Genomic DNA, 17,278 nt, shown 5'->3' on the forward strand with positions numbered 1-17,278 from the left:
GGCCTCCCAAAGTGCTGGGATTACAGGCGTGAGCCACCGCGCCCGGCTAATTTTTGTATTTTTAGTAGAGACAGGGTTTCACCATGTTGGCCAGGCTGGTCTCGGAACTCTTGACCTCGTGATCTGCCAAATCACGAGGCCAAAGTGGTGTGATTACAGGTGTGAGCCACTGTGCCTGGCCAATTTATGATGATTCTTGTCTAGAATTCTTGATTGCTATCTGTTGTCCATACTCCTGTTTTTCTATTTATGATACTTAAATGCCACTACCCACTCCTATGGCTATCAATGTGCTAGCGAGTGTTGCATTCATATTGTTCCTAGCCTATGCCTAGGCTTGGCATATAGTAAGTGCTTGATAAAAATGTTTGAATGAATACATTTTCCTAAAGAAGCAAAAGTGGTTTCTTTTGCTTAGTAACAGTTATATTGAGTTCTAAAGTGTTGCTAATACAATCATAGCTTATGAGTTAAGTGATAATTTTTATAGATTATCTTAACTGCTTTACAGTTTAAAAAATTATTTTTACTGGGCATGGTGGCTCACACCTGTAATCCCAGCACTTTTAGAGGCTGAGTTGGGAGGCTCACTTGAGACCAGGAATTTGAGACCAACCTAGGCAATGTAGTGAGACCCCAGTCTCTAGTAAAAAAAAATTATAAAAGATATTTTAATACTTGTTTAATATCAAAACCAATAATCATTCCAAAGCATTGTATTTATTAAACCTCAAAAAATTATCCAGGTGTGATGGCACACACCTGTAGTCCCAACTACTCAGGAGGCTGAAGCAGGAGGATCACTTAAACAGTAGCCTAAAGGATACTGATATTATCACAACATTAAAGCCCCACAATACCTTTGAAAACATACTGTAGTTAATTCCTAACTTAAAAACCCACAAAAAGTTCATTCAAATATTAGAGGTTTGGAACTGAGATATTAAGCAACAAGTTTTTGGTAGTAAGCAACAAGCATTTTTTTGAGCATCTAATACATACTGTATAGCTATCATAGCATACAGTTTTGTTTCTTTTAAACACCTAGTCACTGATTTCTGTTGTAGCATTTCCTGGAAGGGATACTTAATAGCCCAGTGTATGTACCTGATGCTTGTATGGGTAAAAATTGCTTTCTTGGGAGCAAAATCAGTATCATTCTTTATTATTGGTATCCCAGACAATTGAGAGTCTAAGTATTCTTAATTAGTGCTAATCCAAACACAGATCAGTTATTTGAGTGAGCTTTGACTATCTTTGTGTCTTTTGGACTATATCTGTTTGGCCTAGAGCTTATCAGAACTAGATCACATTCAAATTTATGTGAAATTCACACACATTTGATAGGGACAATGTGTAGTATTAGGATCTCCAATATATTCCTTTAGATAAAACATTATTTTTCTGTTTTATCACTTTCTGTGGGGGCAAAATTGCCAACTGATTATGAGCATAGGCCCTAAAGTCAAACTACTAGGGTTTGTATTTTGGCCTCCACAAAGATCTTACTAAGTTATTTATTTAGGTTCACTAAGCCATGGTTTGCTTTCTTTAATATGAGGATAATAATGGCATCTATCTCATAAAACTATTGAGATTAATAAATGATACTTTTAGCAAGCAGCTCATGGTAAGTATTTAATATATTTAACTAATAATGATAGTATCAATTCTTTTAACTCATATACACAGTTCTAAATTTTGAGTTAGCATAATATTCAAGGAGAAAATATATTCTCAAAGATTTAGAGAATGAATAGTATGACAGATAAGATGTTTTAATACTGCCTCGTATTCTCTTTGATAGTTTATTTCTGTCTGAAAACCAGTTCAAGACTCATCACAGAGATACCCTGAGTCACCTATTACACATTCATTTTTGCATTAAATCACATTCTTATGTGGTTGCTTTGGTATTAATTTTTTGTTCTTTCATCTAGTAGATGTTCATAGAGTGCTAGGTGCTGAAAATGGAGAAAAAATGTTCTTCTCGAGAAGCGTATAATTATGTATATTATTTCCTCTGTTGCTGGGCATGATGGCTCACGCTTATAATCCCAGCACTTTGAGAGGCAAAGGTGGGGAGATCACTTGAGCCCAAGAGTTTGAGAGCAGCCTGGGCAACATGATGAAACCCCATATCTACAAAAAATTAGCAGGGTGGGATGGCACACACCTGTATTTCCAGCTGAGCAGGAGGATCACTTATATCTGGGAGGCAGAGATTGCAGTGAGCTGAGATTGTGTCACTGCACAACCGCTTGGGTGGCAGAGCAAGACCCTGTCTCCAAAAAAAAAAAAAAAAAAAAAAGCTATTATAGGTTCTCAGAAGATAGTGTTATAGTGTTTCCTGTTGCATTTTACTCACTCAAATAGTGCTGTATGCCTAGTTCTCAATAAATAGAGACTGAATAACCAAAGGAAGACTTTTCTCCCTTTCTTAAGGCAAACAGTTCTGCTATTATTGATCACATATTTGCCAGTAAAGCAGTGGTGAATGCCGCAATTCCAGCCTATCACCTAAGAGACCTTATCAAAAGGTATGTTACATGCACTGTAAGCTTGCTTTGCATACATATACTGTGTGAAGTGGTATGTCTTTTTTTTTTCTGAACAGATTTATATTATTATTACTAGTTTGCTTGACCTAGGTGGGGGTTTTGTTCTTCTAGAAATAAGTCTGTGCAGGCTAGCTTCCTATAAGGAACATAAGTAATCAAATAGTTTTACCAAATTTATTTTCAAAGGAATGTTCTTTTGCTCACAGTATCAAATGGTAAGATAGCCCTGGCAGTTCTGTATACTTGATGGAAAGCTGATTTTTAAAAAGTCTTTATTAACTAAAGATTGAGTTTGCTTTTGCATTACTCCCCTCCCCCCCCCAAAAAAAGACCCAAAAACCATTTTAAATAATTATCTTTGACAATGGGGACAGATACAGTGTTTCTGATATCTGACTAGATCCAAATACAATAGATATTTTGAAAATACAAATATGTACAATCATGTCATTTAACAATAGGGTTCTGCTGTGAGAAATATGTCATTAGGTGATTTTGTCATGCTAACATCATAGAGTACTTACATAAATGTAAGTGATACAGACTTCTGCCCACACCTAGGCTGTCTGGTAGAGTCTGTTACTCTTAGGCTACAACCTATACAGCATGTTACTGTACCAAATACTATAGGCAACTGTAATACAATGGTAAGTGTGATTTGTCTAAACATAGAAAAGGTACAATAAAATTATAGTATAAAAGATTTAAAATGGCATACCTATATAGGGCACTTAACCATGAATGGAGATTGCAGGACTGGAGTTACTCTGGGTGATTCAGTGAGTGAGTGGTGAGTGAATATGAAGGCCTAGGACATTACTAATGACTAAGGGTAAACACTGTCTACTTGGCTGTCACTACATTTATTTTAAAATTTTTGTTTTCTTCTTTTTTGAGACAGAGTCTCACTTTATCACCCAAGCTGGAGTGCAGTGGCACAATCTTGGCTCACTGCCTTCCAGGTTCAAGCGATTCTTGTGCTTCAGTCTCCCAAATAGCTGGAATTACAGGTGCACACCACCATGCCCGGCTAATTTTTGTATTTTTAGTAGAGACGGGATTTTACCATGTTGACCAGTGGATCGTGAACTCCTGAACTCAAGTGATCCACCTGCCTCGGCCTCCCAAAGTGCTGGGATTGCAGGTGTGAGCCACCGTGTCTTACCATAATTTTTTTTCTCCTGTAATTAACCTTAGCTTAACTGTAACTTTTTTACTTTATAAATTTTAATTTTTCTTTACCTTATTTACTTTTAAAATTTTTTTCTTGAAAACTGAGACACAAGCACACCTTAGCCTAGACCTACACAGGATCAAATTATCAATATCATTGTCTTCCACTTCCACATACTATCCTACTGGAATGTCTACAGTGGCAATAACATGCATAGAGCTGCCGAGTCTCCTGTTGCCTTCTTCTGGAATACCTCACAAAGGACTGCCTGAGACTATTTTACAGTTAACTATTTTTTGGGGGGGGTACACTCTAAAATAACAATAAAAAATGTGTACAGTTATAAATACATAAGCCAGTAACATTACTATTTATTGTCATTATCAAATACAGTAGTTTTATTTACATCTATGTCCTATTACAACAAACACATTACTCACCTGCATTACCACAAGCATGTGAGTGATGTGTTACGATAGGACATTATAACTATGATGTCACTAAGTGATAAGAATTTTTCAGCCCAGTATAATTTTATGAGATCACTGTTGTATATATGGTCCATTGTTGACCAAAATGTCATTATGCAGTGCATGACTGTATTATTAAATAGTAGACTTTTCGGGTTTCTAGACTATGGATCAGAAGTAAGTAAAATAGTATGCTAGAAAAGTATGGATCCCTTGTTTGAGTCAGAATATTATAGTTTCCTTTGAATATTGGACCTATAAACCTTCAAACTAGTTTCATTAACATTTTACTTTGAAATAGTTATAGACTCACAGGACTTTGCAAAAATGTTACTGAGAGGTCCCTACCATTTACCCAGTTTCCCCCAGTGGTAACGTTTTACATAATTGTGGTATATACAGTATCGAAACCAATAAATTGAAACAGGTATAATCCGCAGGATTTATTCTGATTTCACTAATTTTTTTTTTTTTTAAGACGGGGTTTCACCATGTTGGTCAGGGTGGTCTTGAACTCCCGACCTCAGGTGATCCACCTGCCTTGGCCTGCAAAGTGCTTGGATTACAGGCGTGAGCCACTGCGCCCGGCCAATTTCACTAATTTTATGCATGGTTTATTTGTGTCTGTTTTTTTCATGTTAGTTTTAAATAGCTGTTAGCATCTGATTGATACGAGATATTATATATTGCGTTTTACATTGAAGAGATGGCAGTGAGAATTATAAAATGGATTGTAGCCTGAAAGTTAAATAATCTAAGTTCTAGTATTAACTTTGTTATTTGTTTTTTATTCTTTAAATAATAGTCCCCCCATCCATTTTACATGGATTATTAAATTTAGAAATTATAGAAAGAAGTGATGAGGAAAATAAAAATTATTAACCCATGTTCTAGTGTTAGCACTTTGGTATATTTCTTTCCACTGTTTTTCCGCATATTGTGTTATATATGCATGCAAGTCGCTTCAACCTTTTTTGTTGTTGATTAAAGCACAGATACTGAAAACACTAATTAAACAAAGGTGTAGCTTAATGAATCCGTAGGAACATTGTACCCACCTAATAACTACCGTGTACATCAAGAAATAAAACTTTCCAGGTACCCTGGAAGTCCTGTATGTGTCTCGTCCCAATCTCATACATTTTTCTTTCCTTGAGTGTCTTATATGTCACTGCCATGTGTTCCTGTTGAAAGTTTGATGACTCAGTAATTGCCTTTTCATTAAAAGTCACTTGGTCTTCCTGCCTGGCCAAGATGGTGAAACCCTGTCTATTCTAAAAATACAAAAAAATTAGCCGGGCGTGGTGGCGAATGCCTGTAATCCCAGCTACTCGGGAGGCTGAGGCAGAGAATTGCTTGAACCCAGGAGGTGGAGGTTGCAATGAACCAAGATTGTACCACTGCACTCCAGCCTGGACAACCGAGCAAGGCTCCATCTCAAAAAAAGGAAAATAAAAAAAGGCACTTGGTCTTCTTTTCTAGATTCCCAGAGGATTTTATCTTTTTCTTTGATGTGTAGTAATTATACCAAAATATATTTTGATTTTGATTGTTCCGGGTCAGTATTCTCAGAAATAACAGTGTAGTTTCACTGTGTAGTTTCAGATCTTTGTTTTTTTGTTTTAGAAAAGGGTTCTTAAATTGGACTTTTTAGTATTTTTTTTCTGTTCTTTTTGGTTTTCACTTTTATGTCCTCCTAGTCTACATATGTTTGATTTTCTTTGCCTTATATTCAATATTGGCATTTTTTTCTCTCTCTCTTCTTTCTTTCTTTCCTTTCTTCTCCCTTCCCCTGCCCACCCCTCCCCTCCCTTCCTTCCCTTCCTTCTTTCTTTCAACAGACTTTTTGCTCTGTTTCCCAGGCTGGAGTGCATTGACATGCTCTTGGCCTGCTACAACCTCTGCCTCCTGGGTTCAATTGATTCTCCCACCTCAGCCTTCCAAGTAGCCAAGATTACAGGCTCCTGCCACCATGCCTGGTTGATTTGTGTATTTTTAGTAGAAATAGGGCTTCACCATGTTGGCCAGGCTGGTCTCAAACTCCTGACCTCAAGTGATCTGCCTGCCTTGTTGTCCCAAAGTGCTGGGATTACAAGTGTGAGCCACTGCGCCCAGCTGTCATTTTCCCTTGAATCCATATTATCTCTTTCATTATTTCTTTTTCCTATCTTTTTTTATGAGGTCCTACCATGTGTCCAGGCTGGTCTTAAATTCAAGTGACCCTCCTGCCTCAGCTTCCCAAAATGCTAGGATTACAGGCATAAGCCACCGTGCCTGACCCATTATTTCTTTGTTATTTTAAAAAATATCCTTTTTGCCTACTCTTTCTCTAAGACGTTATTTGTTGTGTTTATTCATCTTTATATCTCTTGTAGTGTAATTTTATTTTATGAAATGATTTTTTTAAGTTTCTGATTCTTTCCTGAGTTCTATTACCTTATTTTTATGATTTTCAGATTTTTATTTCTGTTGCTCTTTCACATCCTGTATTATTTTTTAAAAATGTCCTTAGTTCATTTGAATTTTTGAGGGGGACATGGGAGACAAAGTCTTACTCTGTTGCCCAGGCTGGAGTGCAGTGGCGTGATCTCAGCTTACTGCAACCTCCACCTCCCAGGTTCAAGTGTTCCTCCTGCCTCACCCTCCTGAGTAGCTGGGATTACAGGTGGACGCCACCAGGCCCAACTAATTTTTGCGTTTTTAGTAGAGACGGGGTTTCACCATGTTGACCACGCTGGTCTGGAACTCCTGATCTCAAGTGATCTGTTCTTCTCAATCTCCCAAAGTGCTGGGATTATGGGTGTGAGCCACCATGCCCAGCCGTTATAACCTTCTGTTTCATAATTAGCTAAATGGCCTGGCATGGTGGCTCATGCCCATAATCCCAGCACTTTAGGAGGTTGAGGCAAGCAGATCACATGAGGTCATGAGTTCAAGACCAGTGTGGCCAACATGGTAAAACCCTGTCTCTACTAAAAACACAAAAATTAGCTGGGCCTGGTGGCATCTGCCTGTAATCTCAGCTACCCGGGAGGCTGAGGCAGAGGTTGCAGTGAGCTGACATCATGCCACTGCACTCCAGCCCGGGTGACAGAGTGAGACTTTGTCTCAAAAAAAAAAAAAGAAATGGTAGACTATAATGTTCATCTGTTTTATGGTCATGTCTTTCTGGCATACATTCATTATCTGAGAGGTTTCATTTTGCAGTTATCTTTTTGTACAACAGATTCTTTTCTTTTTCTTTTTCTTTTTTTTTTTTTTGAGGCAGGGTCTTGCTCTGTCACCCAGGCTAGTGTGCTGTAGTGTGATCACAGGTCATTGCATTTTTAACCCCTAAGGCTCAAGCGATCCTCCCACCTCCACCTCCCAAGTAGCTGGGACTATAGGCATGTACCACCATGCCTGGTTTATTTTTTTGTAGAGACAGAGACACACTATGTTGCCCAGGCTGGTCTTGAACTCTTGGACTCAAGTAATCGTTCCACCTTGGCCTTCTAAAGTGCTAGATTACAGGCACTAGCCACCATGCCCAGTCAGTTATAATCCTTTTTATGTTGCTTATTTTTATGTGTGAATTATTTTCCTAAACTTATAGAAGAAGATGTACTTGGGATAACTTTTCTAGTTATACAAGGCTCCCTCTTCTGTTGTTTTGTGTAATATTCCCAGAAAGTAGTGATTTTTTTTTTTTTTCCCAGAGATTTTCTGGCTCTTCTGCTTTTTTCCAGTGCCTCCCTTTCTCTCTCTCTCCCTTATCCTGTTCAATTTATATTCTGTTCCCAGGTTTTCTTCTCACTGTGGGCCTTTGACTGAAAGAAAGCTTTGCCTGGTTCGTTTTAAGAGAGGTCTTAGTGTCTAGATTACTGCAACCTCTTAGGATTTTACGAAGAATTCCTTGTATTCACTTAGTATTAGAATATGTAACTCCTTATAGTTTCAGCTGCTTTTCCCCAGCAGCCTGCTGTGCTTCCAGTACCTTTTGGCTGTTTGGGGTTATTTATTTTTTTCTCTGGTTCATCAGATCAATTGTAGCTTTCCTCTGCCTCCTTACACATAGATGCCAATATGGTGCAAATCCAACTACTATTGATAGCTTGTCGCTATAGTTTTTTGTTTTTTGGGTTTTTTTTAAGATAGAGTCGCGCTCTGTCGCCCAGGTTGGAGTGCAGTGGCACAGTCCCCACCTCCACCTCCCAGGTTCAAGTGATTCTCCTGCCTCAGCCTCCCGAAGAGCTTGGGACTACAGATGCACGGCACCATGTCTAGCTAATTTTTTGTATTTTTTAGTAGAGATGAGGTTTTGCCATGTTGGCCAGGCTGGTCTCAAGCTCCTCACCTCAAGTGATCCACCCGCCTCTACCTCCCAAAGTGCTGGGTTTACAGGCATGAGCTACCACGTCTGGCCTAGTTTTTGTTTTTTAAGTGACTTCTTTTTACTTAATAAATGCTTACCTGCAATAAGGAAGTAATGGTCTTTTTATGCCACAAACATTTCAGTAGCTCTATGGTGATACATTAATTTTATTAGACTATAACAGCATTTCAATCTTTTTTTTTTAATTACATAAAATTGTATGTATTTGTCATGTATACCATGTTTTGAAGTATATATACATTATGAGATGATTAAATCTAGTTAATGAACAAATGCATTACTTTATGTAGTTATTTTTTGTGGTGTGAATATTTAACATTCATTCTCTGTGTTTTTCAAGAATATCATCATTAACTAGAATCACCATGTCATGCAGTGGATCTCTTGAACTTATTCCTTCTATCTAATTGTAATTAGGCATCTTTTGGCTTTGGCCAATGTCTCCCCAAGTTCCCCTCTTCTGTAACTTCCCCACCCAGCCTCTGGTAACTGCCATTCTATTCTCTGCTTGTGTGACATCAAAGCTTTTTAGAATTCGCATATGAGTGAGATAATGCTGTATTTCTCTTTCTGTACCTGGCTTATCTCACTTAACATGATGCCCTACAGGCTCATCTATGTTGAAAGTAGCAGGATTTGCTTCTTTTCAGTGGCTGAATAGTATTCCATTGTGTGTGTATGTATATATATATATATATATATATATATGTATATGTATATATGTATATATAAATATAGATCACATTTTCCTTTTTTACTCATCTGTTTTTCTTTTTTTTTTACACTTATCTTTTTTTTAATTTTTATTTTTTTAAGCTAACATCCAAGAAATGAACACTTAACCTGTTAATAGATACTTAGGTTGATTCCATATCCTGGCTATTGTGAATAGTGCTGCAATAAACATGGGCGTACAGGTATCTCTTCAACATACTGGTCTCATTTCCTTTGGATATATACCCAGTAGTGGGATTGCTGGTAGTTCTTTTTTAAAATTTTTTTTGAGGAACCTCCATACTGCTTTCCATAATGGCTTTACTAATTTATATTCCCACCAACAATGTATGAGGATTCCCTTTTCTCTATATCCTTTGTCTGTTTGATAATAGCTATCGTAGCACATATGAAGTGATACCTCATTGTGGTTTTGGTTTTTCATTTTCCTGATGATTAGTGATATTGAGCATTTCTCATATACTGTTGGCCAATTGTATGTGTTCTTTTGAAAAATGTTTGTTCAGGTCTTTTGCCCATTTTTTAATTGGGCTGTTTGTTTCCTTGCTATTAAATTGTTTGAGCTCTTTTTTTTTTTCTTTTGAGACAGGGTCTCGTTCTGCCCTACCGGCTGGAGTGCAGTGGTATAAACATGGCTCACTGCAGCTTTGAATTCATAGGCTCAAGTGTTCCTGGAACTACAGGTGTATGCCACCACACCAGCTAATTTTTAAATTTTTTTGTAGAGAGAGGATCTTGCCATGTTGCTCAGGCTGGTCTCGGACCCCAGGGCTCAAGTGGTCCTCCCACCTCTGCCTCCCAAATTTCTGGGATTACAGATGTGAAATACCATACCCAGCCAAATTGGGTTCTTTGTATATTTTGTATATTACTCCCCTAGCTGATGTATAGTTTGTAAATATTTTCTCCCATTCTGTAAGTTGTCTTTTTACCTTGTTGGTTGTTTCCTTTGCTGTGTAGAAGATTTTTAGTTTGATGGAATCCCATTTGTCTGTTTTTGCTTTTGTTGCTTGTGCTGTTGAAGTTTTGGGTCTTACATTTAAATTATTAATCCATTTTGAGTTGATTTTTTTGTATAGGTAAGAGATAACAGTCTAATTTTATTCTTCAGTGTGCTGATATCCAATTTTTCCCAGCACTATTTATTGAAAATACTGTCCTTTCCCCACTATGTATTCTTGGTTGTAAATGTTTTTTTTTCCCCTGGGGTCTCTGTTCTGTTTCATCAGTGTGTGTGTCTGTTTTTAAATCTATAGCATGCTGTTTTAGTTACGGTAGCTTTGTAGTATTTTTTTTAATTCAAGTAGGATGATGTTTCCAGCTTTGATCTTATTTCTCAAGATTGCTTTGGCTGTTTAGGGGGTCCTTATAGTTTTTGTTATAGATATTGTCAACCGGTTTTTGGTTTTGCTATCTAGTTGGGTTTTTTTATTTTTAGTTGTTTATTTTTTGAGACTCAGTTTCTCTCTTATCCGATAGTCTGGAGTGCAATGGCATGATCTTAGCTCACTGCAATCTCCACCTCCCGGGTTCAAGCGATTCTCCTGCCTCAGCCTCCCGAATAGCTGAGATTACAGGTGCCTACCACTATGGCTGGCTAATTTTTGTATTTTTAGTAGAGACAGGGTTTCATCATGTTGGCCGGCTGGTCTCGAACTCCTAACCTCAGGTGATCTGCCTACCTCGGCCTCCCAAAGTGCTGGGATTACAGGCCTGAGCCACTGTGCCAGGCCTAGTTGTTTTATTATTAGAGAAATTTGATAAGCTTCAGCAATCATCCTACTACTATCTTTTTGTCTGTGTGTTACCCTAAATTTGTGTCTAGCTTTTTTTCACTCACAGTTACAGTGTGTGGATCACTTTGCAGTGTTTCATTTATTAATCAAAAGTGTTACTGTAAATCACAGTATACTGTCATAGGTATGTATCATGAATTACTGAACCATTTACTAATAAATAGCATTTGTATTCTTTATAGGTGAATGATTTGGTAAATCATGCTAATATAATTAATGCTGTGATAAACATTTAGACATTCCTTCTTTATTGATTGCATTTTCAAAAGATTGAGCAGAAATGATAAGCCACCTATTTTTGTGTTTTAGCATGCTTCATGATGATCCGAGCAGAAGAATTCCTGCTGAAATGGCATTGTGTAGCCCATTCTTTAGCATTCCTTTTGGTAAGTTGTATATTATTTTATTTTTTTCTTGGTCATTTGATAGTCATACAGGACATCAGCACTAATTTGTATTCCCAAGTTCCTTTATCTAATGTTCAACTTATTTGGAGGGATTTACATTTAACCGTATTATGATGAATTTTAACAGCCCCTCATATTGAAGATCTGGTCATGCTTCCCACTCCAGTGCTAAGATTGCTGAATGTGCTGGATGATGATTATCTTGAGAATGAAGAGGAATATGAAGGTTAGCATTTTCTAAATTATATTTTAATGTGTCTTTCTTAAATAAGTCTGCAATAAACATATCCATAACATTTTCATATTTTCCCAGTTTATCTAATGAGAATATTGAACAATGTGATCTCTAAAACACTCTCACTTTTTTTTTTTTTGAGATGGAGTTTCCCTCTTGTTGCCCTGGCTGGAGTGCATTGGTGTGATCTCGGCTCATTGCAACCTCCGCCTCCAGGGTTCAAGCCTCAGCCTTCCAAGTAGTTGAAATTACAGGCGTGCACCATCAGGCCTGGCTAATTTTGTATATTTAGTAGAAACGGGGTTTTACCATGTTGGTTGGCTTGTCTCGAACTCCTGACCTCAGGTGATCCATCAGCCTCAGCTTCTCAAAGTTCTGGGATTACAGGCGTGAGCTACCGTGCCCAGCCCTCTCACTTTTTTATCTATAATGTCCTTTTGACTCTTACATTTCATCTTTACCCAGTTAACAAAGAAGATTAATTTTCCGAACAACTTCTATCTCTCTGCTCTGTCTCTTCTAGCCCTTCCCTGTGCTTGCATATCTCCATTTTAGCTCTCTTTTTTGCTTTTAAGATTCATTCATTTAAGACATATTAACTGAGTATTTACTATGTGCTGTTGTGGGATTACTTCGCATCTTAATGTAGTAGGGGAGACATACATAAACAATTACAGTTGTGTTAATCTGAAGATAGGGTACTATACAAAGGGCAGAAAGGACAAGTACTTAACTCAGTCTGAATAATTGGTGAGGGCTCCTCTATAAAGGTTATATCTGAGCTCAGTAATTTGGAGTTGCTGGGCTGAAAGTTGAGGGGTTAGGCAGTAAGTAGCACACATACATAGAGATGAAAGTGTCAGAAAACAGCAAATTGGCATGACTGTATCTTAAGGTATTTGTTAGGGAGCAATCAGCTAAAGCTAACAAGGTAGCCAGAGTACAGACTAGTTTGCTGTGTTTAAGAATTTGGATTTTGTCCTAGAGATAGTAACACCAAAATACAGATAGATGAAGAACTTTGCATCAGGTATAGAGTAATATCTAGCTTATGGTAAGTATTCAATAAATATCTGTTCTTTGTTGAATGCAGTAAGGAGTTTATTAAATAAATTTAAATGGGAGAATGACATAGTCAAACTTGTGTTTTAGTAGGGACATTCTGGAAACAGAGGGGGAATGGACTAAAGCAGGGTCAGACTTGGACCAAGGGCAACAACTGTGAAGTACTTGCATCAACCTAGTATTACTACTACCAGAGAAACAATTTTGTGTAGTGGTTAAGTGTGGCCGTAGAAAAATGACAGCTGGATGTGATGGCACACACCTGTAATCCCAGCTGCTCGGGAGGCCAAGGTGGGCGAAGTGCTTGAACCCAGAAGGTAGAGATTACAGTGAGCTGAGATTGCACCACTGCACTCCAGCCTGGGCAACGGAGTGAGACTCCGTGTCGGCGGGGGTTGGGGGAGAGTGTAGACTGAGTTTACATTATGCCTCCATCACTTACTAGTTTCCTTTGCAGTTTTCTGCAAAAGAAGGAAACAACAGTTTCCTCATGTATAAAATGGAGATAATAAATAGTACCTATCTTGTAGAGTTGCTGTGAAAGTTAAATAATATATAAACATTTCCTAGAACAATGCCTGGCAAATAGTAAGCACTCAACAAGTATTATCTATCATTACCCACTAGAATATATGCACTATACAAGCCAGTTTGTTTTGTTTATTGCTATATTAATGTCACTGACCCACAGAAGGCACTCAAATATTTATTATAGGAAGAAAGATGGAAGGAGAAATAATTCACAAAGGGCCCTATATAATCTGTCTAAATGTAGTGACAGAGTGGATATGAGAGCAAGAAGTGAGGCAGGTTTGGCTTTTGCATGAGACATCTGAATTGAACCACTTGACAGATGGTGGTGCTAGTTAAAGAGATAAGGAATAAGGAGAAAAAGCAGACCTTGAGGATCCATTTTGGACAAGAGGAGGGATGCCTCCTGTACTCACTGAAATAGGTTGAAAGAGAGAATTTTTGTTGTGGCTGTATCTAAGTTATGGAAGTTATAAGTAAAAGTAGGTAGGAAGTCACTGATGTTCCTGCATAGTAACCAAATATTTTCTGTAGATATCCTTTAGTACTCAATTTTGAACTTTAAAATTTTTTCCTATTTATCATTTATTTACTTTCAGGTTTTAATTATTTTGCTAACAAATGAAGCTCAAATATCTTCTAGATTCTTGACCTATTTTTAATTTCTGTATCTTCTGCCCATAAATTATATCAGTTTTGTATCCTCTTAATATTTAGAATGGAAAAAATTTAAAACAAAGCTTTATTTTCTACTGTTTCCTTTTCATTTTACTTTGTTTCTTGTTCTCTGGCTGATCTTAACACTTAACTTTGTGCCTAGTACTTTATATATATTACTTAAGAGGTAGTAGTTATTTTTTCAGTTTATAGATAATTGAAGTAAACTGAGGCTTAGTCACAAAGCTAGTAAATATTTTAAAAGCCAGATATTTAGGTGTGTATATCTCTAAAGCTCTTATTTTTCTATTTAAAAATACTAATTGCATAATATTCAGTCTTCTCCTTGTAGAAAATTAAAATGTTACAGATAAGGCTAATTATATGACAGTTTCTCTTGTAAATCATTTTATGTCCCTACAGTATAGTGAGAGAACTGTAATTTCTTTGAGTCTGTGACCATTTTGAGTCTTGAGTTTTCAGGATATCCATCTGAAAGAAAGTCTTGCCTTCAGCATTGTTTCAGGTCACAAAGGTCCAGTGGCTCTGAATTTCTTGGGATCAGTTCAAAATACTACTTATGTCCTTTCAGTCTTCATCTTTGTGATGACCTGCTGTCTTCATCACCTCATCCTTTCTACTCCAAATAATTTTTATCTCTGTAAAACTGAAGCTTGGGCTTTTTTTGAATAAACCTTTAGACTACCATATCAACTCTTCTGTCTTGCTATGACGTTTTTCTGCTTTTAAATACATTGAGTCTTTACATTTTGTTTAAATGTTGCTATCGAATCTGAAGTGAACTAAACTGCAGCAGACAGTATAGTACCATTAAATACCTTTGTTACTTTTGATGAACAGGTTCATCATGAAATAACAAATTGCTTAGCTAGAAATTATGGTATGTGTTGGAACAGCTGTCTTGTAACCTTGATGGAGGCAGGGAAGAACATTAAACCTTACATTATAGACCAAATTAAATTTCAAATCAAGTAAAGATTAAAATACTAAAACAAGGGGATGAAATAGGGAAGGAGGGAAAAGAAAGGTGTGAGGGAGGGAAGGAGGGAAAAGAAAGGTGTGAGGGAAGGAAGTAGGGCAGGGTGAGAGAACTTTTTAATATAAAAAGTCATTGTAGAATTTTGTTATTTAATATTTCTGATGTGGAATATTAAACTCAGAAGCAGTAAAATTATCACTTTACTTTGTTTTCTGACCCTAAGAATTATGACCTTAAGCAAGATTAAAAGACAAATGATAGTTTAAAGAAGAAATATTTATAGCTCTTATTACAGCTTATAGAAAAGGAAGTAGACAAGTACTTTACACATATGCTTTTCCTCTATATTGTTGAAATGCTAATTGGAGCCAAACTGCAATATCTTTGTTACCCATCAACCACATTGACAATGATGAAACGTTAGATTATCCTCTTGTGAGTGAGGGCATAGGAAAACAGACATTCTTGTACATTGCTAGAGAAAGTTTACATTGGTAAACCTTTATAGAAAGCAAATTGGAAAAATTAGAAATTTATGTCCATTTTGACCTAGCATTTCCATTTCTGGAATGTCAACTTAGAAATACACAAGTAAGGTCAGGTATATTGGCTCAAGCTGTAATCCCAACACTTTGGAAGGTTGAGATGGGCAAATCACCTGAGGTCAGGGGTTGGAGACCAGCCTGACTATCATAGTAAAACCCTGTCTCTACTAAAAATGCAAAAATTAGCAGGGTGTGGTAGCATATGCTTGTAGTCCCAGCTACTCAGGAGGCTGAGGCAGGAGAATCACTTGAACCTGGGAGGTGGAGGCTGCAGTGAGCCAAGACTGTGCCACTGCACTCCAGCCTGGGCGACAGAGCAAGACTCCCTCTCAAAAAAGACAAAGAAATATGCAAGTGAAATGAGATATGCATATGGGGGTTTATTGTGGTACTGTTATAAGTGATAAAAGTTTGGAAATTTTAAAATTATTCAGTACTGGACATATTAGATAATATATTAATGAGAAAATTTTATGTGATAATTTGGAAATATCTTAAAGGACATATTGAATATAAAAAATAAGATATTTGCTTTTATAATTTCATATTTGCTTGTATAAGTTTATACTAATTATGGCAGACTACAGAAGAAACTGATGTTATCTGTTGCCTTCAAGGAGAGTAGAAGCTGGGAGGAAGACTATTTTTTAAAATTTGGAGTCATTTGAATATGTCAACTATTCAACACCTAAAATGACGTCATTGACTAGTTATATATTCCTGAATTCTTTTGATGATTGAAAAATTTCATATATTGAATACTTGTTAATTATATCAGAGTAGTTACTCTTATATGTTTTAATAATCAGATGTTGTAGAAGATGTAAAAGAGGAGTGTCAAAAATATGGACCAGTCGTATCTCTGCTTGTTCCAAAGGAAAATCCTGGCAGAGGACAAGTAAGTGAATATTTTTATAATTGCAGAATTGTTCAGATGCGATTACAATTCTGTATTAAATGTTTTAGTTCTGTAGGAAGATGTACAAAAAAATTTTGCTAAGGATTATGGTTTTGCATTTTAAATGATTTTTATATTCTGACCTTTTTACTTCTAAAAGTTCTATAATATGCTTGCATTTCTTTTTTAGCACTTAAAATTTGTTTTAAAAAAATATCGGCTGGGCGTGGTTGCTCACGCCTATAATCCTAGCACTTTGGGAGGCTGAGGTGGATGGATTACTAGACGTCAGAAGTTCAAGACCAGTCTGGCCGACATGGTAAAACCTTGTCTCTACTGAAAATACAAGTTAGCTGGGCATGGTGGCACACACCTGTAATCCCAGCTACTTGGGAGGCTGAGGCAGGAGAATCACTTGAACCCACAAGGCAGAGGTTGCAGTGAGCCAAGATCCTGCCATTGCACTCCAGCCTGGGCTGGGAGGAGTGAGACTTCGTCTCAAAAAAAAAGACTACTTTTGAGCCGCTGTAAACAGTAACACCAGGCCAGGCATGGTGGCTCATGCCTGTAATCTCAGCACTTTGGGAGGCCGAGGTGAGTGGATCGCCTGAGGTACGGAGTTCAAGACCAACCTGGCCAACATGGTGAAACCCCATCTCTACTAAAAATACAAAAATTAGCCAGGCGTGGTGGCGAGTGCCTATATTCCCAGCTCCTTGCGAGGCTGAGGCAGGAGATTTGCCTGAACCTGGGAGGCTGAGGCTGCAGTGAGCTGAGATGGGTCCATTGCTCTCCAGCTTGGGTGACAGAGCGAGACTCCATCTCAAAA

General features: G+C 37.3%; 1 protein-coding gene across 1 annotated transcript in view; it reads left to right on the forward strand.

The window, feature by feature from the left end:
- UHMK1 (U2AF homology motif kinase 1) overlaps window positions 1–17,278 on the forward strand; it is a 29,342-nt gene that overhangs the window by 3,919 nt on the left and 8,145 nt on the right. Inside the window, exons 4-7 of the mRNA XM_017515081.2 lie at window positions 2,446–2,540; window positions 11,421–11,497; window positions 11,646–11,744; window positions 16,361–16,449. Of these exons, the coding sequence (XP_017370570.1) occupies window positions 2,446–2,540; window positions 11,421–11,497; window positions 11,646–11,744; window positions 16,361–16,449 (360 nt within the window). The remainder of the gene's footprint in view (window positions 1–2,445; window positions 2,541–11,420; window positions 11,498–11,645; window positions 11,745–16,360; window positions 16,450–17,278) is intronic.

The sequence above is a fragment of the Cebus imitator genome, unplaced genomic scaffold, assembly GCF_001604975.1.
Source record: "Cebus imitator isolate Cc_AM_T3 unplaced genomic scaffold, Cebus_imitator-1.0 Scaffold541, whole genome shotgun sequence".
NCBI lineage: Eukaryota > Metazoa > Chordata > Mammalia > Primates > Cebidae > Cebus > Cebus imitator.